Here is a 23,344-nt window from a genome sequence, read left to right as displayed (position 1 = left end):
CCTAACCCGATTTGGAGGGCTAGGTCAAGCGCTCCAATATCGTGGTTTCCACGAACGTTGGCACTGAAACATAAGAAGGCCTCCTGGATTTCATTTCTTAAACTTTCCTAGCAGTATAATCTATGCAAAATTTCTTTGCCTGTTCTATGACGGGCCGCTTCTACTACTAGTAGATTATATTTATTCTGGGGGAAAAAAATTAGATTAATTTTCATCTAAAAATGGGATGATGATATGATACAATAGGTATCAATGTGTGCCTTGCCTTCCATTCCAGCATGCGCCATACTCTCCCCCACAGGCTGCCATGCAGCCTCTCTGTGCCAATCCCACTCCCATGACTGAGTCCCACTATCTAAATACTTGCAAATGTTGCAGATGGCAAGTACCATCTTAAGAGGCATCTCATGATGCTCTGTGACCCATGCATCATCTAGAAAGTATGTTTCTTTCTTTAAAACCATTTTTCTCCCATGCAGACCTACAGATTTAGTCAACTAAACTGTGTGTGATTATCTATGATTTCTTTAACTGGGTGTCAGCTTTGCAAATTGATGTTTATAGGATTGGGGTATTATACTTCTGTTCAGAAATCTAGGTTTGTTGTGTATATGATTTCACTGTTTCCCATAAGGAGGAAAATTAGGCATTGCTGACTTGTCCTTTTAATTTCAGCGGGAATACTTTGAGTAATTTTTATCATATTGGCCAGTAAGCCTGTTGGTAATGTTAGAGGTGCTTGATCATATCTACAGGGTCATTGTGAGCTTGGTATCAATGACATATTGCCATGTATTTAGCTGGTTTATTGGAGACTGTTCACCATAACTATTCTGTAATAACTTTAGCATGGTTGTCATATCAGTCCGGTCCAGTTCAGCCTATATTCTTTGATAGCAAAATAATTATTACATAAGTTGGCTCTTAACCATATATGAAAGGGTTTGCAAGAGGAAACCTTTAGGAGGAGGATCAGCATCTGGCAACTTGGTCCTGAAGTTGCCAGTCCAAGGGGAAAAGAAATTGCATTATTAGGTCTTGCCAGCGGCAATCCATTTTGGTGGCCTTGGCCCACCCTTTTCCAAACTGTGTTTTGATTACTGAATTAAAGTAGGCAAGTCTGATCTTTACTTTGTAGGCAGAATTAGCAAAGCACCAAAGGATGTTTATACAGATGTTTGTAAAAAGATGGATTTTTTTAAAGGTTTCAAACACTTTTTCTTCTTATTAAAATCTTCCTGAGACCATCATTCACATGAGTACTGTATGAGCTGCAAAATCATGCGTTTTAGCAGGAAGCATCTTCTGTGACTGTTAAAACCGCCCTGAGCCATTTTGGAAGGGCGGTATACCAATCAATCAATCAATCAAATGAATAATTTTTTTTTTTAAAGTACATCTGTTATCACTGAAGATTAGTCCTGGGTGGTTAAGATTTTTCTTGGTATACCAGAGCAGTGATTGTAATTGTTGAGGGACATTTCTGGTATAACTTAAAAGCCGAAAATGGTGCCACAAACTTCCTCTCGTTGAGATGTTACTTCTGCTTGGTTTAAAATAGTTGCATTCAGTCAGTACTATTTCTTGGGTAGCAAATGTCTCTTAAAGGGGAAACTGTTCTTTGTTACAGATGTTCTTTCCTCTTGACACCTGGTGTACTGTCTTCAACTTACTATTGCTTTAAGGGATTTTGGGTTAGTATTTGAGCAGTTACCTAAATGTTACTTAATTTGGATTAAGTAACAATAGACCCGGCCTTGACAAACTTTCTTTGGTTCTAGGAGCCAAATCAAAAAATTTGGGGGCCAGACAATATTGGACACTTAACAAAATTATGTAGTGACAGACATTATGGAGGGGGAGGGTAAATGGACTTCTGCTTATCCCCTTTATGAGTTGCATATCTAGAAACAAGGCTGCCTGGGATAAATAAATATTTTATTACATAGCTCTGCTTTTGAATAACCTAATCTGAGTGGCACAGTTAAATTTCTAGATGTCATGGCTCCCTGGTGCCTGGGATTTGTGAAGCCTTGAATAGACATCTTTGCATTTAAGAGAATCACATTGTATTTGTGTGGTGGTAGTTTGATGATGGTTTTGTGCCTGTGTGGAATGAGAAGCACAGCTCATTAACCCAGTAGTAGTGGGATGTTTGTGGAATTAAAAATAATGTTTGTAATGAATAAGTCATACAGGGCATTACTAACAACCATGCACATAGTTCAAATGGCCTGAGAGGCAAAGATTTCCCTTGCAATATATGAGTGGCACAAAGATGCTTAACTTGATGTTTCATGAGTAGGTGGTGTTTCAGTGGAGAAGGACCCCAGAGACCTTTTTAAAATGTTGAACTATGTATATGAATGTGTAGGTCACCAGAGATGAGCACACAATTGAGAGACTTCATAAAAGCCTTACATTTCCAATTCCATTGTCTGGACTTATTACTACTTTAAATTGGACAAGTGAGTGGAGAGATAGCACTCATGCTTGGAGGAGGGGAGGGACTGGAGTCACTTATAAAAGTTGAAAAACTTTAACAGATTAGTTAAGAGGGAGATCTGAAAGGGGATAAATATATTCTTGTGCTCAGTCTGCTCATTCTCTCACTGTTTGGTACACTGCCTTGCAGGGAAATTTTTCTTTCACTTCCCCTGTCTAGCTGAGGGCCACTCCCATGTTGTAAAAAAAAACAAGTGTGTATTTTCACCAGCCCCCCCCCTTTAATGTGCAAATATTAAAACAGGTGTTCCAAGATAGCAGATGTTTCTATGTAAAACATCAGCTTCAGTTCTATACATTCTCTTCATTGTTCTATACAAAAAGGTGGCTGAGTTGTGCTCTCAAATGCAACTCAGTGTTGTGATTCAGCAAAAGGAATGATCACAATCAACTAATCCTGTTACAGTGTCAGTTACAAACTCCCAACTTCTCATACTCGGAGGAAGGGAGTTTAAAAAACACACAACCCAACCTTTTTTTTTTTTTTAAATTAAAAGCTACTAAATGTTTTTCCATTTGCCCAAGAAGGCGGGAAAGCAGAAGTGGTTTGCAATCACTGAAGTTCTAGAGTAGTTACAAGCTAGGTCATTGCTTGTCCTTAAATACTGCTTAAAGATGGATAAAGAACTCTTGGCACTTGAGTTGTGAAACTTGGTAATGAACTGGCTGTTCTTCATAGCACTTGTTTGTACTGTGGTCTGTGAAATGAAGCTGACTCTTCTATTTTTTATAGAACTTCTGTTCAGGTGTACGTAATATCATCTTAAGAATTGTCTTTAATCTTGTGAGCAATGGGACCAGTGTTCTCTCTAATTTTTTTCACCTGTGTGTGGAATGAGTTTCCTTTTGGGCGGCAGTATCAAGGCAGTGTGTGCACATGTGCATTCAGAATGGGGCCTTCCCAATTCTACCTGAGCAGGATCTAAAATTAACTGAGCGGATATTAAAAAAACATGTGAGTGCGCACATATGTGCATGCCTTAGAGGGAACACGGAATGGGACACTTGAAAATCATTGTGACTTTGGGCTTTGTTTGCAGTATCATCTTATACCACAGTGTCCTTTAGGGTACTAAAATATACTGTGATGGTACAGTACAGCACTTGGACTAAGAGAAGCAAAACCTACTAACCAATGACAATAAGCTTAGCAAGTGTGTAATGGGAATTGCAAGCTTCATATAGTACTGTGACAGAGGGCCTTGTTGGTGCTTTGGCTTTACTGCTGCTATTGAATGACTAATGAATACTTGCCCATAGGAAGTGGGCAAGGCTGAACACGTAGAAGGTTGTTTTATTATCTGAGTAAATGCTTTTACTACACCCGGCAGTGATTATATGACAAATTATTATAGGATATCCACTGCTACTGCCAGGAGTGTTGGTGCTTTCTCCCATGTTGCACCCTAGGTTTGGGACAGCCTTTCCTTCTCCTGTTCATAAGGCCACTTCTCCTCCTCGAAAACCCTGCTGAAGAGCCTTTTTCCCCAGCCTAGGTTGTTTTTCTGAACCGCCATACCGGCTTCAGTCTGAAGGCCTCTCCACTTGTATGCTGCGCTGCATGTAATTCTGTGTGTATCATTTTGCCTGTTGTATATCCTGAAGTTCAAACCAGGTTTGAGTTTTCTACTATGATTCGCACAAATAATTGTTTTGCATTATAGCTCAGCCTCTCTGTTTTCATGCCTGTTAATAAAAGAAATTACAAGGTTCTAGCCCTTAAGGCTATGATGGTGAGCTTGAAAATGTGAAAACCAATATCTGGTAAAATCTTGGAAGGCAGAGGAGGGGCTGAGAACAGTTTCCAGAGACCAAAAGGTGGGGAAAATATATGCAGAATTGCTTGCTTTACTTATACCTATAGTATAGTTCTATTTTTTGTGGTGTAGAAATTTGATCTTTTTAAAGTGCAGATACACCCAGCTCTGACTCCATTCTTGTCTGCTTGAGTAATCCTCCTGAGCAGGGACCACATCACGTCTGCAATCGTACACAGCATATATGACACTGTTGGTGCTAAATAAATGTTTAGAAGGAGCTACTTTACACATTTTCAGTATCTGGTGACAAGTGAAAGTGCTTGTGTAGAAATGTGTGACTTTATTTCATTGTTTTAAAATCTTGCCCTTCCTGCTCTAATAGCTCTGCCTTTTTGCCTTGTTTTACAGATAAGAATTCAGACGGTACATTTGAAGAAGTCAACGCCGATATCTTCACGCAGATTAGCATAAAGAATCCCTCTTCTTCAGCCAACATGTCTGGTCTTGTTTCGGGGAAATTTGGGTACCAGCTGAACTTAACTAGTAGTTCTCCTTCTATGTCAATAAGTAAACTTTTCCCAGCCTTGTTACAATGCTTTGGCATAATCCTTTGTGGATATATAGCTGGAAGAGTGAACATCATCACATCAACTCAAGCCAAAGGATTAGGAAACTTTGTCTCCCGCTTTGCACTCCCAGCTTTATTGTTCAAAAACATGGTGATACTGAATTTTTCCAATGTGAATTGGTCCTTCCTCTACAGCATCCTGGTTGCCAAAGCATCAGTCTTCTTCTTAGTCTGTGTTTTGACATTGTTGGTAGCCACGCCTGAGAGGCGGTTTAGCAAAGCGGGACTGTTTCCTATTTTTGCTACTCAGAGCAATGACTTTGCACTGGGATATCCTATAGGTAAGAAGCAACGTGACATAGTCCTGTTTGTCTTGTCATTTTGGCCTGTTTATCTTGCAAGGTTTATGTGACTTAGGGATGCATCGTGCACACTTTGCATAGTACACGCTTTGAAGTATATTGGTATGTGTATTACTGTCAATACTTATGCTTTTGAATTTGAGGATATGTTCTGCGTCAGTCTTCTAGGTAACTTGAAGTACTTCCATGGAGGTAGAATCATCTGTTAACTGGTGTTTCAAAGTGTCAGGCCTTGGCCTGCCTCCAAGACGGGCTGTGCTGGTGGCTCTGATTGCAGACTAGACAGGTGAGAGTCAGAGGGGCCAGAGATAGCAAATGCGGTCAAGGCAGATTGGGTGTTGAGTTGCTGCATCGGGTAGACAGAGAGCACGGGTGGTGCTGTACTGCAGCAGAGGACAGGCTGATAGCCCCCTCTGCTTGGGAGGTGCTGTGGATCTGGATCCCCTGCAACTTTAAAGGGGGTCAGGAGGGAACTCTCAGGAGGCAGGGGCCTTACCTGAACATAAGAACAGTCCTGCTGGATCAGGCCCAAGGCCCATCTAGTCCAGCGTCCTGTTTCACACAGTGGTTCACCAGATTCCACTGGAAACCACAGGCAGGAGTTGAAGGCATGCCGTCTCTCTTGCTGTTACTCCCCTGCAACTGGTACTCAGAGGCACCTTGGAGATGAGTTCCTTCTTGGCAGATACTTGTGAGAGCTCATCTCCTGGCTGAGAGAGGGCACTTTCTTCCTGTCTGTCAGCTAAAACAGCACTGTTGCTGAGCCTGCCCTCAGCTTTGTGAGCCACAGAGGAGCTGGGTGGTTGAAAATCCCTGTCTCCCTCTTTGCTTTCCCATGCCTCAGAGATCAGAGCAGCTCTTCAGGACACTTGATGTTCCCGAGGATGTATCTTCCTGACTTCTGAATTGGTGTGCAAACTGACACACACAACATTAAATGGGAAAGCTATGAAAATTAGGATTCCCTTTGCAACATCCTACTTGTGTGCATCAGTTTGCAGCAGTTCCCACTGTAAAGAGCAAATACTGATCAAAAATATATGTGGAGCCAGAGATTAGATCAGCAGTCTCAAACATGGTTTGAAAGACTAAGCAGGAGCAAGCAAGCTCATTCTTCTCATTGAAAAGGTAGATGTGCTTTATTTATCTCGACATAATAAATCAACAGCTTTAATCATAAGGGGGGAGGGGTTGCATAACTTTGTATATTACTTTAGAGAGTCGCATTTGATCTAAAGAAGTGTAAGCAGAAGGCACATAGCAATTAGTGTTATTCTGCAAACACTTTAAAAAGAAAAGAATTCATGCAGTTATGTAAGGGAAAGTTACTGTTCCCGTGCTTCCACTTGAAAGCATGTTATTGGACAATCTTGGAAATAAATTGCACACCTTACAATAAATCTTTGGATTTAGTTTTACTTATGTGGTGCTCTACTGCAAAGTGAAGAACAGCTCTTCCATGAGCAGAAGTTAGTTTCCACATGCAGAAGGGCATCTTTTGGATCCAACCTGTCATCATCTCATATTCTATTGGGCTATTACAGGAGTCAGAATGCCTTTTAAATCCTTACTGGCTGATGCCATGTTCATTAGAGCTGAGCTCTAGTAGAGTTCATTTATTAGGCAATACAGTACTGTATTGGCCCAATAAAAAGAGGCCCTGTGCCAAGAAAATCTGTTAAGGTACACACTTGATGTCTTGGGTCCAGTTTATGCAGTGGCTGCTTTTTGTGTATTCAAATCAATCAAGTTGCTTAATCCCTGTTGACTTCAAAGAGATTTAAGCAACCTGTGTGTGAAATTGTAACCAGTATGAATTGAGGGTTTGGTCATGTTGAATCAGGAACAGGTCCAATACTTGTACAAATCCTGACTAACCGCTTCCTGGAGTGGGGTTGGGTACTGCCAAGGACTTTTATTGACCCAAAATGTGGGGAGTCCTGATCAAAGAAGCTTGAAGTTAAGTTGAACTTCTTGTTGTTTTTTTAAAGCAATTATGTTTACCATGAAGACTGAAAGTAACTAATCAAAATTTCAGAACTGGCACAAGAAAAAGTAGTGCTATTGATGATTTTTGTAGAGGCAAAGAGCCATTATGGAGGCAATGGCTTTTTGTAGAGGCAAAGAGCCATTATTACGAGAGCCAGCGTGGTGTAGTGGTTAGAGTGCTGGACTAGGACCGGGGAGACCAGAGTTCAAATCCCCATTCAGCCATGATACTATCTGGGTGACTCTGGGCCAGTCACTTCTCTCTCAGCCTAACCTACTTCACAGGATTGTTGTGAGGAGAAATTAAAGTATGTAGTACACTGCTCTGGGCTCCTTGGAGGAAGAGCAGGATATAAATGTAATAATAATAATTATTATTATTATTATTATCTAGACAGGATTCTGTGTTCTCCATGCAAACAAATCTAAGCAAAAAAAGAGTAAGATTTGCAGTTTGTATTTGATTGATTTAAATCCCGTCAAGTTGGTGTCGACTCTTAACGACAACATAGATAGATTCTCTCCAGGATAGTCTGTCTTCAACTTGGCCTTTGAGGTCTCTCAGTGGTGCATTCATTGCTGGCATAATCGAGTCCATCCACCTTGCTGCTGGTCATCCTCTTCTCTTTCCTTCAACTTTCCCCAGCATTATGGACTTCTCAAGAGAGCTAGATCTTCGTATAATGTGTCCAAAGTATGATAGTTTGAGCCTGGTCATTTGTGCCTCAAATGAAAATTTTGGATTGATTTGTTCTATGATCCATTTGTTTGTTTTCCTGGCTGTCCATAGTATCCTCAAAAGTCTTCTCCAGCACCAAAGTTCAAAAGCATCAATGCTTTTCTATCTTGGTTCTTCAAAGTCCAGCTTTTGCATCCATAGAGTGTCATGGGGAAAACCATTGTCCAAACAATTCTAATCTTTGTAGGTGTAGACACATCATGGCATCCAAATGTACTTTCCAAGGCCTTCATTGCAACTCTACCAAGTGCTAGTCTGCGGTGTATTTCTTGACTGCTGGATCCTTTACTGTTGATGGTCGATCCTAAAAGGCAGAAGCTATCTACCACATCAATGTCTTCATTGTCAATTCTGAGGCTGGTTGCTGTACTCGTTGTCATTAGTTTAGTTTTCTTGACATTTATTTGTAGTCCCATTTTTTCACTGTGCTCCTTGACTTTCATTACTAGAGCTTGCAGATTATCCACATTCTCACTATCAGAGTGGTGTCATCAGCATAGTGTAGGTTATTGATGTTTCTTCCTCCAACTTTAAATCCAGCTTCTTCCAATCCAGCTTCTCTCAGTATATTTTCAGCATATAAACTGAATAAATAAGGAGAAAGTATACAGTCTTGTCAATCTGGAACCAGTCTGTTTCACCATGTTCTGTCTGGACTGTGGCTTCCTGCCCTGTGTATAGGTTTCTCGTGAGAACAATGAGATGTCCTGGGAAGCCCATTTTCCGAAGGATATTCCACAACTTGACATGGCCAACGCAATCAAAGGCTTTTCTGTAGTCAATACACATATTGACTTCTTTCTGGTATTCTTTGGCTCTCTCAATTATTCAGCATGCATCAGCAATGATGTCTTTTGTTCCTTGGCCTTTTCTGAAACCAGCTTGAGCATCTGGCATTTCCCTTTCCATGTAGGGCTCTAATCTGCGTTGGATGATCTTGAGCATTATTTTGCAAGCATATGAAATTAAGGATATTGTGCGATGGTTTGTGCAATCTGTTAGGCCTCCTTTCTTTGGTATGGGTATGTAGACTGACCTTCTCCAATCTGTTGGCCACTGTGGTGTTCTCCAAATTTGCTGGCATAGTTTAGTTAGAGCCTTGACTGATTCTTCTTCTGTTGCGTGCCATATTTCTCTAGCTATTCCATCAATTCCTGTAGCTTTCCGACTTGGTAATGACCGGAGTGCTGATCTAACTTCATCTTCCCGTACTAGAGGTTCTTGAAAGTAGGGAATATCTTCTAGAGTATCTTGGATGTTGATGTCCCTGCTGTACAGATTTTCAATATACTCCTTCCATCTCTGTTTGATCTTCTGAGTCAGTTACTATCTGTTCTTTGGCATCCCTTAACATACCAATTCGAGGTTGGAATCTCCCTCTGAGTACAGAGATCTTTTGGAAAACTCCTTGTTTCTCCATTTCTATTTCCATCCTCAAGGTCTTTACAGATGTCATTGTACTACTGCTCCTTGTCTCTTCTAACAGCCTTTTGAAATTCCCTATTCAGTTCCTTCCTGGGGTCTTTATCTTGCTTGACTTTGGCTTCTCTCTCCTTCTTGGCAATTCTGTTCTGACATCCATTTTGCTTTCTTCTGTTTCTTGGTCTTTGGCAGTCTCTTTTCACACGCATCCTTAACAACTTCTTTGATTTCATTCCTCAGTTCCTCTGGTTCCCTATCAATGAGGTTCAGAACTTCAAAGCAGTTCCTGATGTTCTCCTTGAAAATGGTAGGTACATTCTCAAGATCATATTGTGAAAGCTGGATATCTTTGTTTTTCCGCTTTAACTTGGAACTTGCACATGAGCAGTTCGTTATCTATTCCACAATTGGCCCTGGCCACATTTTTGCTGTTATAACTGAGCTCTTCCACCTCCTTGCACCAATAATGCAATCAGTTTGATTTCTATGTACTCCATCTCGTGATGTCCATATGTATAGTGCTGCTTTGGTTGTTTGAAGAATTTGTTAGCAATGAAGAGATCATTGGCTTGGCAGAAACTAATAAGTCGTTCTCCTGCTTCACTTCTGTTTCCTAGGCCATATAGGCTGACTGTGTTTTCCTCCTTACCATTTCCAACTTTGGCATTCCAGTCTCCAACCACCACCAGCACATCTTGCTTGCATGTTCGGTCAATTTCAGACTGAACTTGAGCATAAAACTCATCAACATCCTCCTCTTCTGCATCAGTCGTTGGGGCATAGACTTGAAGATCTATCATATTAAAGGGTTGTCCACGAAATCTAATTGATATTAGTCGGTCACTGACCGCATTGTACCAAAGTACTCTCATTGCTATATCCTTTCTGACTATAACAGCAACACCATTCCTTCTTTGTTTTTCGTGTCCTGAGTAGTAAACGGTATGATTTTCTGACTGAAAGTGACCCATTCCAGTCCATTTTAATTCACTGATGCCCAAGATGTCAATCTGTAGTCAATTCATTTCATCTTTCACTGTGTCGAGATTTCCCATATTCATGCTTCTTACGTTCCACATTTCCATTGTAATTCCGACTTTGCAGCTTCAGATTTTCTTTTCCCACACAGCAACATCAGCTGCTAGACTTCCAAAAGGCTTTAGTCTAATCGCGTCATAAACACCATCGATACTCTGAGAGATCCTCAGCTCTTCCTCAGTAGCATGTTGAGTACCACCCAACCTGAGGGGCCCATCATCCGGCACTACATTGGCAATCATTCTGTTTTGTCTATCCATGTGGTAAAATTGGTCTATCCATCTTAGTAAAATACAGGAGTGGTTTACCATTGCCTCCTTCCACGTAGTATGAAATGATGCCTTTGTCGTTGTCACTGAAGTGATCGTCTGCCTCTAGCACCTTCCTAGATCGCTGCTGCACAATATAAGTGCCTGCTTGCTTTAGCTGGGCAGCTGGGATGACCTTCGCGCTTTGGGTGACCCTACTGGGAGTATACCTCCTGGCGTACTTCGCTCATCCCTCCCAGGAACACACACCCCTGCCACGATGAGGCAACATAACAGAATGTATACATTCACCAAAAAATGCATAATTTACCCTATTTACGTTATTCTGATAGTGATGGGAAGTGGCAATGAACTATGCAAAGCACTGCAAGACTTACAAGGATGTAAAAAGAGAGATCGTTGGGGTTCTGAATTTTGGTGGCCAATAGCAAATTATGTGGCACTTCTATATGTGTCTACTTCATGTGTATGCACAGCCTTGGATTTAGCTCAGATGGCACTTTTTAAGATGTGCCTAAGTATCAGAGGATCTTTAAGTACTGGGTTTTTCACATGCATTATTTCCAAACTAAGTTTCTACTGTTTCAAATGGCCAGTGTATGCTCTTAAAAGTAATTCAATTTTATACTGCCTATATGCAATAGCAAATAATAGTTAATCTGCTTTATATCTCCCTTAACTGGGGGAGAGAAGCTGTGAGTCTCTGAATAGCACAATATAGAAGGAAATATTAAGTTGTCAAATCCAGATGGTTTCTGGACCCATCATTAAGAAGTATTTAACATGATATAGTTAATCTTTTTATTAGATATCCTTTTAAGCACCACAGGTAACACAAGTACAGTGAGTAATTCTGATTGTGCCAAGCTAAAGCAGTTTAAACAAAATGAAATATTGGACAATATGGTATAAGGTGAAGTTCTGACTAAGTAGGAAATATAATATAGCTATTTTGTGTGTGTTTAGGGAGAGAACATTCTTTTGCTTATATTGAGTGTGTGTGTAAGCTTTAACTTCTTTGTTTTGGTAAGGTAGCTCCTGGTCTCTTTTCCCAAACTACCTATCTGTTGTTTATGCACATACTCTTTGAGAATATGCAGATGGTATGTTGGCAGTTAATTGTAAGTTGTGAAACCAATTTCTATGATCAGAATATATGTTTAGTTTCTCTGTCTTCCCCTTATGAATTTATTTTAGCAAAAGTGGAATGTCTGGTATTTTCTGCCTCTTCAAAGCCTGCAAACATAAGGGCAGTGGATTATTCTGATGGCTAGAAAAGAGTCCATGACTAGCAATAGCAATAGCACTTACATTTATATACCGCTCTATAACTGGAAGCTCTCTAAGCGGTTTACAATGATTTAGCATATTGCCCCCAACATTTCTGGGTACTCATTTTACCGACCTCGGAAGGATGGAAGGCTGAGTCAACCTTGAGCCCCTGGTCAGGATCGATCTTGCAACCTTCTGGTTACAGAGCGGCAGTTTTACCACTGCGCCACCAGGGGCCACCAGGGACTAGCTGTTAACTTCCAGGCACAATTTAGGCATGCTGGTCTTGATCTTCATAGCTTGGGCCCAGGCTCAGCATATCTTATAGAGTACTTTCTCTCATATAAACCCTCACAACTTGAGATGGTTGAGGAGGCCTTGCTGCATGCTGCAACATATGGAACAGGCCTTTTCTGTGGTGGGGTTGCAACTGTTGAACATAAAAGCATAAGAACCCCCTTGCTGGATCAGGCAAAATTTCCATTCGTCTAGCATCCTGTTTTCTAGAGTGGCTGCCATGTTGGCCCTAGGGAGACCACAAGAGGGGCATTAAGGCAATAGTTCTTTCCTCTTCCTACTTCTCAGCAACTAGTATTAGGAAGTATAGTGCCTCTGAAAAGTGATTGTCATGATGAATAGATAGGGATAGTTTTCCTCAGTCTGTCTAATCCCCTTTTAAATCCATCTAGGCTAGTGGCCATCGTCACAACCTGTGGCAGTGAATTCCATAACACTTGCATTGTGTGAAGTAGTCTTACTCTAGCTTGGCAACTGGGTGGCTCGCAGAGATGTGAGAAAGCTTCTCATACTTTATTTTTCCATGGGACATTTTCCATTTCTAAAATTTGTACTTGGCTACTTGAAAAACGTTTGAGATACGGGGAGTTGGAATTAAATGGTGGAGATGCGTTTATTACTATATAAATAGATCAAATACATGCCAAAACAGATCACAATCTCTCTAGGGCATCAGGAAAATTTAGTAATTCTTTGGGGTGGGGCGAGGGGAAAGCAAACTCTATGCAAATAAGGGGTAAACTTGCATGGGAAATTCTCCAAAAATCTTTCCAATTCAATTTTTCCCCTGGAAAGCTCATGTCTCTGGTGGCGGCAACACCTCTTGAAGAGTTTTACCCAAAGACCTTCAGATACTGAACTTCATGTAGTTGTTCTTATGGACACCTAAAATTGATGGTCAAGGGACTTGCGTTTTGGGTGGTATACGAATGTGTTAAATAAATAAAATAAAAATAAGGTGGAACTTCATGCCCTTTTAAAACTAGCAGTTTCATGTAGATGTTAAAAAGCATCGGAGATAGGATAAAGCCCTGAGGGGACACCATACAATAGCTCTCGTTTCAGAGAGCAACTATCTCTTAGCAACACCACCTGGAATTGACCAGAGAGATAGGAAGGGAACTACTGCAAAGCAGTACCACCTATTCCCAAATCCCTCAAACAATCCTGAAGGATACCGTAGTCGATAGTATCGAAAAGTACAGTGATCCAAAAGAACCAATAGAGTCACACTTGCTCTGTCTATTCCTTGGCAGAAGTCATCCATCAGGCTAACCAGGGCTGTCTCCATCCCATAGCCTGCTCTAAAGCCAGTTTGAAATGGATCTAGATAATCAGAGTCTTCCCAAATTGCCTGAAGCTGATCAGTCACCACCCTCTAGATTACCTTGCCCCCTCAAGAGGTTGGAGACTGGCCTATACTTATGCCACCGAGGGTTCTAGGGCAGGCTTAAGTAGAGGTCTCACAATTTCCTCCTTAAAACATGGAGGCATCCTGCTCTCCCTCAGAGAGGCGTTTAATTAGGCCATCTCTCCCTGCTAGATGTTATAAGCTATGTTGGGCATGGATCCAAAGGACAAGTGGTAGGCTGAACCGCTCCTAGGAGCTTGTCCACATCCTCAGGAGTTACAAATTGAAACTGATCCATTCTAATTGAACCAGAGGAGTTATTGGACACCTTTTGTAATTGACCCTGCCTTAATCATGGAGTCCAAGACAGCTCGAACGCAAAAGATTTTTATCTACAAAAAAGTTGTTGGAGGCTTTCGGTCTCTAAAACATAGTCCTCAGGTAACTGCAGGAGGTCTCGAAGGAGAGATGCAGTAAAGATGGAGGGGCAGGAATGTTTCAAACACTCTCCGACCCCAAGAATTTGTAAATTATTTCTGCAAGGATGGAATTCCAGATCTGCCACTTTAGCTTGTACAACGTCTGGATAGTGGTGTCCGTCTTAATATCATGGCCTTCAGTAAGGGAGATACGGCTCTCCACAGCCCCCACCCTTGTGCCTAGAGCATCTACTGATGACTGTAAGTATGTAAAGGCAGCTTGGTTGTCCAAATATCTTAAGCCATTTCATTTTAACTGGGCTAAGATTGTAGGGTCCATGTTTTCAAGGGGAAGGGCAGGCCTGTTGAGAAGGGAGAACTCATCTCAGGGCTTTCTCTGTTGCCATTAACGCCTCTCTTATTTTTAATCTTTAAGCCCATTTCATGACTTCCCCATTCCAGCTTCCAGAGGGATTGCAAAGGGATTTTAATTGGATGTTTGAATTGCTTTCAGTTAATCGCTCACCTTAGTGCTGACTGAAAGATGGTTTAGGGCTGTGAAAATAGAGCTGGAATTTTGGCACCAGGCAGGAGCTCAGTCACTGCACGTCCTCACCGGTAGCCATCTTAACCGGAATGTCATGTCCTTAACACTCCCAGATGTGTGGGTTTGGTGATAGCTTGAATTTCTAGCTTTCTTTCTTTCTTTTTTGCTGGAGCCAGGTTTTTCAAAGCACCTTATCTCCTGCTAGCAGGCTCAGCCTCTCTGTCAGGACATATCTCATCTCCATAGACTTGGGGTGAGTTTTGCATTGCCTCCTGTGTTTTATCTGTCCTGGCTTTGCAGAAACCTTGCACCAGCTTCTCTAGCATTTTAATAGGCATTCTGTGAGGCATGCATCTTGACTTAAAGGAGGTTAGCATTTTCAGAGTCATGGCCCAGTCCTGAAATTTGCTGCCTTATCATGTAATTGTTCAGGGTAAAGAGTTAGGCCAGCATTACAGAAGACATCCCAGCACAAATATTTTGGCGCTGCCTGTGGAATAATGAGTGGTGTGAATAGTTGGTTAGAGCAGTGAAATATCAAGCATCTTCAGCTTTTGGGTGGCACCCTTATAATTACAGATGGGTAAAGTGAGTCAGGCAGAAGCCAATATTCTCATCCTTGGAGCACAGTGGTAGGTTTAGATGTGGCTTTGAGGTCAGGCTTAGTTGGAAGCGGTGGGTAAGGCACTTCTCTAGAAAAACTGGTAGACGTCATGGAGAAAGGGTTAGCAATCCCTGCTAACTGGGTAAAGAGGCCTCCTTATGGCTGGATTCAGACATAACAGGGAGCCTGAGGCAGAGCAGCCAGAGGTCCTCCAAACCTGAACATCTGAATTCAGGAAACCGCAGTTTGGATCCTAACTCCGATGTGAGGTTTGCTGCTCAGACCTCTCGGATTGTGGCTGCCTCCACTACATCCAAATTCAGTAATGGCAGCAACCTCCTGGGATCGGAGTTGGGGAAAGGAAGCTCCTCCCTCTCTCTGTCCTGATTGGCTGCCACAGCTGTCCTTCAATCAAAGGAGGAAGCCTGGCAGCCAGTTCCCCCTCCTCTTGCAGACTGCAGAGAGGAGGACAGCGCTTACGTCCAAATTCAGACAGGTCAGTCTCAGTTCTGTGTGATGTCCGAATGCATCCTGAAAGTGGTGGCTCTCTTTCTAAATCTTTTTAATAACAGCAGCACTTGTTCCACACAACATCGCATCTCGGCTTGTGTTGTTTCTCTTGTACTTCTCCGTAGATTGTGAGCCCTTTTGGACAGGGAACAGTCTTCCCATTCCTTTTGTGATGTAAGTAAACCACTTTGGATGCCTCTTTGTCGAAAAGCAGTATATAAATATTCTGAATCATAACCGGGAGAATCCCTGCCCTTCTCTTTCGATGCTGCTGCAGCCATTGCCATGCAAGAAGGTGGTTGTGGATTGGACAGTTGGATAGCCTGTGGCTAGGCAGCTGTCCAATCACCAGTGCTGGCTGCCACAGGCCTGCCTCCTGGCATCTACAGAGAAAGGCAGGCATTTCCCCTCCCCTCTTGATTGTCATCAGGCAAACTGCCTTGCCAGGTGCCGCTGCCAGTTAGTCTGCCCTAGGTCAACGCCACTGTTGGTTAGCAGAATTCTGGCATCTAATCCAGCCTTACCGTAACAATAGTCTTGTTTGCTAGATCTGCACTTGGCTTCTTGTGGTGAAGTTGTCTTGATGATGTGTCCCGCTCAGTGTGTTGGGTCACATCTTATGTCTCCATGGGTAGCTAAACACAACAAATAGGCACAGACTGCTTTCCAGTAGGAAAAGAAAGGGCCAAGCAGAGTACTGTCCTCTCAAAAAAGATCACTGCCACTGCTGTGATCCTGCGATGTGAAAGTAACACCATAGGAGGTGGTGGCGGAGTTCTGATGTTGGCCATGGGCTAGAACATATAATAGTTCACCTGTTTTTATGAGCGAGTCACATTCCTTGGCTGGGGAAGGTAAGCTAGCATAGAAGAAAATACTGACTGAGCATGGCTGGAGACAAAACACTGGACTAGATTTTTGATCTGATCCAGCAGGACAGTTTGTATGTTCTTATATCCATTGCTTTATATCATAGCTTTTGCAAATTGGGTGTTTGCAGTTGGTCCTAAAGCACCTCGAAGCCGGAAATCTCTGCAAAGTGAAAACATTCTCAAGATTGCGTGCATTGATGATTCTGTCAGTGCTGCACACATGTAGTACTACTAGAATGGCCCTGAACCAGCAGAAGAGATGTTAGGAGTAGGTATGCTAGATCTGCTTAAGTTTTAGAAAGCTGTATAACATCAAATTGGTCAGATGAAAATTTCAGTGTGCAGTCCAGGGGGCTTTTACCTAGGCCTTTTAAAGGGTATTTCTATTACAGCATGTGCTGTCGCTGCAGTGTGCAAGCAAAGGCAACTTCTGCCTCCCTTTTGGTCTCCTGGGTGTTTATATGACTGATGGGGATCACTGAGGCCTCTGTATTGTGCGTGATTAGCTCTCTCTATCCTGCAGAGGAGTGTTCCAGAGTAAAGGGCTCCCTCTGGTTCCACCTTGTCTATTATGGTACACTGGAAACTGCTCTGTGGTTGTGCCTCTAATAAAAAGGTAAAGTTGTGCCGTCGAGTCGGTGTCGACTCCTGGCAACCACAGAGCCATGTGGTTTTCTTTGGTAGAATACAGGAGGGGTTTACCATTGCCATCTCCCTCTCAGTATGAGATGATGCCTTTCAGCACCTTCCTGTATTGCTGCTGCCCGATATAGGTGTTTTCCATAGTCTGGGAAACATACCAGGGGGGATTTGAACCGGCAACCTCTGGCTTGCTAGTCAAGTCATTTCCCCACTGTGCCATTAGGTAGCTTGTGTGCCTCTAATAAACATCCTGAAATTGAAGCTGAAATAAGTTGTATTATTATTATTATTATTATTATTATTATTATTATTATTATAAATAAAACTTTTATACTGCCCTTCCAAAAGACTCAGGGCAGTTTACATTAAAATACCGCTAAATAGGGCTGTGATCCTTAATCAATTAACTTGAAGCCTTTTGATCAACTAAAGAAATGCTCCCAATTAATCATACAGCAAAATTTTGTGTGTGTGTGTGTGTAATATATACCACACAAATATTTATAAAAACTCAGATGGCAAGCATCCTTTTAGAACAGGGGTAGACAATCTTGGCTCTCCAGCTGTTGCTGAACTACAACTCCCATCATCCCTAGCCACAATATATGGGAATTGTAGTTCCCAAGGTTACCTACCCTGTCTTAGAAGACGTATTCTCCTTTCTCTCACACAATAGGAAGGAATGCCTCTAATATGTTTGGTATAACACGTCACATACATAATTTAAAAACAAGGTATGTTTTCTGCTTCAGACATGCATCATGGCTGGGACCCAAAGGGCTGTGAGAGGAGAGGAATGGAAATTGTTTTGCTTTATGGTAACGTGTGTGTGTGTGTGCGCCTGATTTTTAGGTTTTAGTTGTTTGGATAATTGTACATCATGCAGGGATTTTATATAGGGCAGTATAAAAATACAATAAAGAAATAAACCATTCACAGTTCAGTGTCTGGGTCCTCTTCTCCTGAGTGAGCAACATATGAAGCTGTGGAACAGCCACACTGAGCAACATGTACCATGTAGAAAAGTTTTTATATAAAACACAAACCATCTGGATAGTTATGTTCCCCTTTCCTTTAGGTAAGGTTCTAAAACAAATTGCTTCTACAAGTGAGCACTCCCAGGTGAGCAGTAGATCCCATACAACTGAAAAAAACTGCATGTATTTGAGCACAGAGTTTTGTTTGTTTTATGTTCTATTAAAGTCCTTGTCAATAACCACTTTCCACACCTTTGCTTGTTTCTCCCTAGTTGAAGCTTTATATCAAACAACGTATCCAGAGTATCTCCAGTACATTTACCTGGTAGCACCAATATCTCTTATGATGCTAAACCCCCTAGGATTTATCTTCTGTGAAATACAAAAATCAAGAGACAATCAGAATCTCTCTCACAGCAAAATCAAGATTGTGGGACTCGGGTTGCTTCGGGTGTTACAGAACCCAATTGTATTTATGGTCTTCATAGGAATTGCCTCAAACTTCCTTCTCTCCCAGAAGATTCCAGAATACCTGGAGAACTTCCTTGATGGACTTGCCAGTTCATTTTCTGGTTCAGCACTTTTTTATCTGGGGCTCACTATGGTGGGTCAAATAAAGAAACTGACAAAGGGTACATTTGTTGCACTGATTCTTCTCATCACAGCTAAACTGTAAGTAGGTTTTTTACTCTTGTTTGTATTTCTGTGACTTTTAGTATTGCATGGAAGTTCTAAAACTTCCAACATGAGATGTAAAACACTTTGAATTGAAGAAAGAAAATGGATTCATACATTTATTTCTCCTCCAAGGCCTGGGGCGTAAGGATCTTGGCAGTGGCTGGAGGATGAAGTCTTCTGACAGCTCCCCCCCCCCTCCGGCTCTACAATCATGCACACTTTGGCCATGCATGCCCAAGCCACACCCCCTGTGTCTGCCGCCAGGTGCAATGGGTTGGGCCAGTGGCGAGGACTTGGCCCGTCAGCCCCGGCAGAGCTTCTCTTCCTCAGTCGGCAGTTCATGGAATGGCTAACTGGAAGCTCCTTTCCTTGCCTGCTCGAGAAGGCATGGAAAGGAACTCCCCCACTCAGCAATTCCACAAACTGCTGACTGGGGAAGGGAAGCTCTACCGGGGCTCTACCCAGTCCTTGTCACTGACCCCGCCCCTTGCACCTGACAGCAGACACTGGGCAGGGCCAGTGCCTCCCCAGTCAGCATTTCATTGAAACGCTGGCTGGCTAGGCTGTTTCCCCCCAGCACAGCCAGCGTTCCATTGAAGGGCGGGTAGGGGAGGAGGGAGTGTGCCTCATGCCTCCAGCCAGTAAGTGCCTCATTCACCAGCTGGGTGCGGAATTGAGTGCACTGACCGAGGGCAAGGAGGTGTCTTGGCAGCTCCCCCAGACTCTCCCGGCTGCCAATCACCCAACCCCTGCCACCTTTACTCCATAGTCCCTACACCCCTGTTAGGGCTAGAACATTTTTAACATGAATAACTTTTTCTTTTTTTTTTTTGCACTGACTGGTTTACTTGGGCTGCAGTCATGCATTTCTTTTTTTACCCAGTCATGCATTTCTAAATTTGAACGACAAATGTGATTACTTTCTGCTGAGCCTGCACGTGTTGTGTTAGTACTTCTGACTTACCAGAAAATAGCAGCAACATTTAGTTTGCATAATAGGCTTGTTCATTAAAGGGGCATGGGAGTGCCCCTTTAATTAAGGCAGGCAGCAAAAATAACCTTCTGTATTAGAAGCCTCAAAATTCTGCTGCTTATAAATAAGACAGCTGTTGAGCTAATAACTCAAAACGTGGCGTGTGTGATCTACTTGATGAGGTCTATAAATGTGCCTAATTTCAAGACATTTTTTTTAAATGCCACAGCTGCATCAAGTTAAAAAATGCTGAAGATTTACCCCCTTTGTCAAACTTTATCCAGTTGTGTTATCTGATTCTTTCAAGTTTCGGTGAATGACTGATGTAAGAGTGCCTTTTGGTGACTTGGTAAAATTTCAAGCAGCAGTTCAAAATTTAAGGTTCTCTTGCCCCATTAAAGCCCATGGGTAACAAGTGTTGGCAAAGTCATTCAGAGTATGACTTCTTTGATGATGAAGCTAGAATGTTGACATGTTTTGCCAATCCTCTGACATCAGCAGGGGAACCGGCTAGTGGCTCTTCACAAATGCACAGAGGTGTGATGCACAGAGACACACAATTTGTGACATTGCACAGGATCATTACTGATCACGTGACATGTCTGTTAAGGCATCTTCCTTCGGTTCCAATTTTCTGGCTTTGTGGAGCTTGAGCCAGATTGATATAGCTTTAATTCTGGACTTGAATCAGCAGGTTTTTTGACCATTGAATATATAATAGAACTTCCACAATTCTTTTTTATTTTCCCTATAAGAAGATTGGTCTTTAAAACTGTCCATTTCAACAGTGCCTTGCCAAGAGGTGTGTGAAGAGATGCTCTTCAAAGAGTAGGCAGGGAATACCCCTAGGCTTAGGAAGCTGGCTGCATTGTAATTGCAACCAAAGTAAGGATGGGTTGCCTTGAGTGACAGAAATTCGCCCTGCTTTCCTAATATAATCCCCAGTCTACTGATGGGTATTCCAATGTATGTTGAAAGAGTGCATTCTTGGGAGGCCTCACCTGTGGGTAGGGACTATATATACCTCTGAAGTGACCAATAGTTACACTGGATTGATAAACACCAGTTGGCTCTCTGGGTGACTAATGAGATTATTTGGATTCATAACTACTTTTAAAATGGTTACATAAGTCAAGTTTAAGGGCTTTTTGAGTAAATTGACTGGGTGGGGGTGTCACTTATTTTACTACTTACTTGTTTATACTGTGTTCCTTGATGCCTTTGTTCCTTGAACACACTAAATAATAATAGTAAACTTTGTTAGCTGCTCCATAACAGAACAAGTCTAGCACATGTCCCATTAAATTAATGGCTTTAAGGGTGTTTATTAGGGGCCATGGTGTTCAAGGAACAATGTCATCAAGGAACACAGTGTAGTAAAAGAAGTGACAACCCCTCCCAGTCAACTTACTCAAGAAGCCCTTAAACTTGACTTAGGTCACCATTCCGAGACTTGTCATTGGGTAACTTATTTCCTTTTCCCTTTTCTTGTTCCAGACTATTGATGCCACTTCTATGCAGGGAAATGGTGGAATTGTTGGACAAGAGTGACAGCTTGGTCAACCATACCAGTTTATCAAACTATGCATTTCTCTATGGAGTCTTTCCAGCAGCCCCTGGCGTGGCTATATTTGCAACACAATTTAACATGGAAGTAGAAATTGTACGTCTTCTGAACATTCTACCTTGGTGAACAAATCCATAATTTGGCAAATCCAAAATAATTAGCTTTTCCTTATGCAAACACTGATGGTTTCTTGTTCCTTTCAAAGACCACAGTCACGAACAGAGTTAAGCACACTTAAACCCACTTAAATCAATGTGCATAAGAGCACTTAGCTTTTTATTAGATCGTGGCTCAGATGTGTAGACTTTTTTAAAAATGATATAACATGCCAATTAAATTTTTTTAGAAATCCCTTTCAATTCTTCTTCAAGAGCCACATCACTGGTTAATATTTTAACTGGGGAGATTATCCTATCTTAGAAAGCTGATGTTCTTTGTAGCTTTCCAGTAGCTGTACCCAAGGCCAAGAAGACATTTGTACAATACATTGAGGTACATGCTGTTCTGCCAGATACTCTCCTGACAAAGGGGTTAATTTAATGCATGAAGGAGCCCAAAGGAAGTGGGGGTCGGGGAGGAGAAGGTTGCCAGACTACTCAAAACTATTGATGGAGTCTGTTAAACCTTTCACTGCAGACTTATATTGTCGCCCTACCCTTGAAAGTTGGTTGCAGTTAGATTAATGTTGGATTTAGTAAAATTTGAAGTCACCAACACTTGGCGTTGAGCCCAGTCTGAAAGTGCACCTTCATCCTAAGACTGAAGGCACATGTGTAAGAGGGAAGAAATATGTTCCAGGAGCTTTTTCCATACCTGTTTGGGTCCTGCTGAATCTGGCTTTTGAGAAGCATCTCTCTTGACCACATGTGGTCTGTTTCTAGGCTTTTGAATATTCTCCCATAGCAACAGGCTGCTAATGTCTTATCCTTCCACCCACCCTGTTTATGGCTACTTTTGCACAACCAGAGTGGCTGTTTTTGGAAAACATAATTTAGAAATTTTTTCAGTTCAACTACTCAAAATGTTCAGAGCTAGCCTTTTTAAAATTATTTAATGGTAGTGGAAGCCACCAAAAGATATATATTTTGTCATCTTGGTCTGGTAACTTCTGGACTGTCTAGAAAACATTTTTTGTTTCATTGGGAGTTGATGTAGTCTTATTTGTTAGCTGTATTGTCTGCCCATGGGCTCCTAAAGCACTAAATCCAATGCAAACACACTCTAACAATAATAGCAATTATAAAACCACAGAAGTCAGTGGAAAAGGCTCCGTGGAAAAGGCTACTGTAACTTCCAGACAGCACCATCTACCTTTGCCCAGGTAAAAAGGACAAGGAACAGATTATTCTCTGTGGAATAACTGACAAAAGCATTCAGCAATAAAAATGTCTTTACCCAATGGTAGAATGCAATTAAGAGAGGCCAGGCAAATTTTTAAGGAGAATTTATTCTATTTCCACAGTACAGGTGATATAACAGAAGGCTCTGCTCTTTGTTGTTGTTTTTACCTGGGCAAAAGATGAAACGCAGAGAAGTGTCTCCCCAAGATCTAAGAGGGATCCACTTTCTCCGTGTTAGTACGAACAACTTCAAGCATAAGAGAGCCTATACTGTATCTGAGCTCCTGAATGCATAATAACCATCGGGCTGTGCTCATGGTTTAAGTTTAAGACTTAAAACAAAACAGCAGATCCAATAATGTAACAAAAAACCAAAGAACCAACTAGATATATGAATATAAATTGTATTAAAAGTGAAATAAACAAATGTATACAGTGATACGGATAAATGATATAAAGTTCATCAATAAGATATAACGACCAAACATCAAAGAACTATACACATAAGAACAATAGAACAGTATACTATTGTTAACGAGGTAAACGCAACAGCTTTCCAGTAGTATTTTCTGTTTTGATAACAGGGTGATCAAGGACCTGCCTCCTCAAAGATTTGGTCTTTTGGAAACCTTTGAGGAGGCAG

The 23,344-nt window shown here is 41.8% G+C and overlaps 1 protein-coding gene and 1 long non-coding RNA gene across 6 annotated transcripts in view; one reads left to right on the top strand and one right to left on the bottom strand.

The window, feature by feature from the left end:
* Window positions 1-23,344, top strand: part of GPR155 (G protein-coupled receptor 155) — a 55,615-nt gene that overhangs the window by 3,205 nt on the left and 29,066 nt on the right. For all 5 annotated transcript variants that reach the window (XM_053266982.1, XM_053266971.1, XM_053266950.1 and 2 more), the window contains exons 2-4: window positions 4,674-5,174; window positions 18,416-18,815; window positions 21,292-21,457. In XM_053266982.1, coding sequence (XP_053122957.1) covers window positions 4,760-5,174; window positions 18,416-18,815; window positions 21,292-21,457 — 981 coding nt within the window. In that variant the 5' untranslated portion in view covers window positions 4,674-4,759. The remainder of the gene's footprint in view (window positions 1-4,673; window positions 5,175-18,415; window positions 18,816-21,291; window positions 21,458-23,344) is intronic.
* LOC128332612 (uncharacterized) overlaps window positions 1-23,344 on the bottom strand; it is a 29,900-nt gene that overhangs the window by 3,010 nt on the left and 3,546 nt on the right. The window lies entirely within an intron of this gene.

The sequence above is a fragment of the Hemicordylus capensis genome, chromosome 1 (assembly GCF_027244095.1).
Source record: "Hemicordylus capensis ecotype Gifberg chromosome 1, rHemCap1.1.pri, whole genome shotgun sequence".
NCBI classification, from domain to species: domain Eukaryota; kingdom Metazoa; phylum Chordata; class Lepidosauria; order Squamata; family Cordylidae; genus Hemicordylus; species Hemicordylus capensis.
The sequence above is the reverse complement of the archived record's forward strand: the minus strand, read 5'-3'. Positions and strand labels throughout refer to the sequence as shown.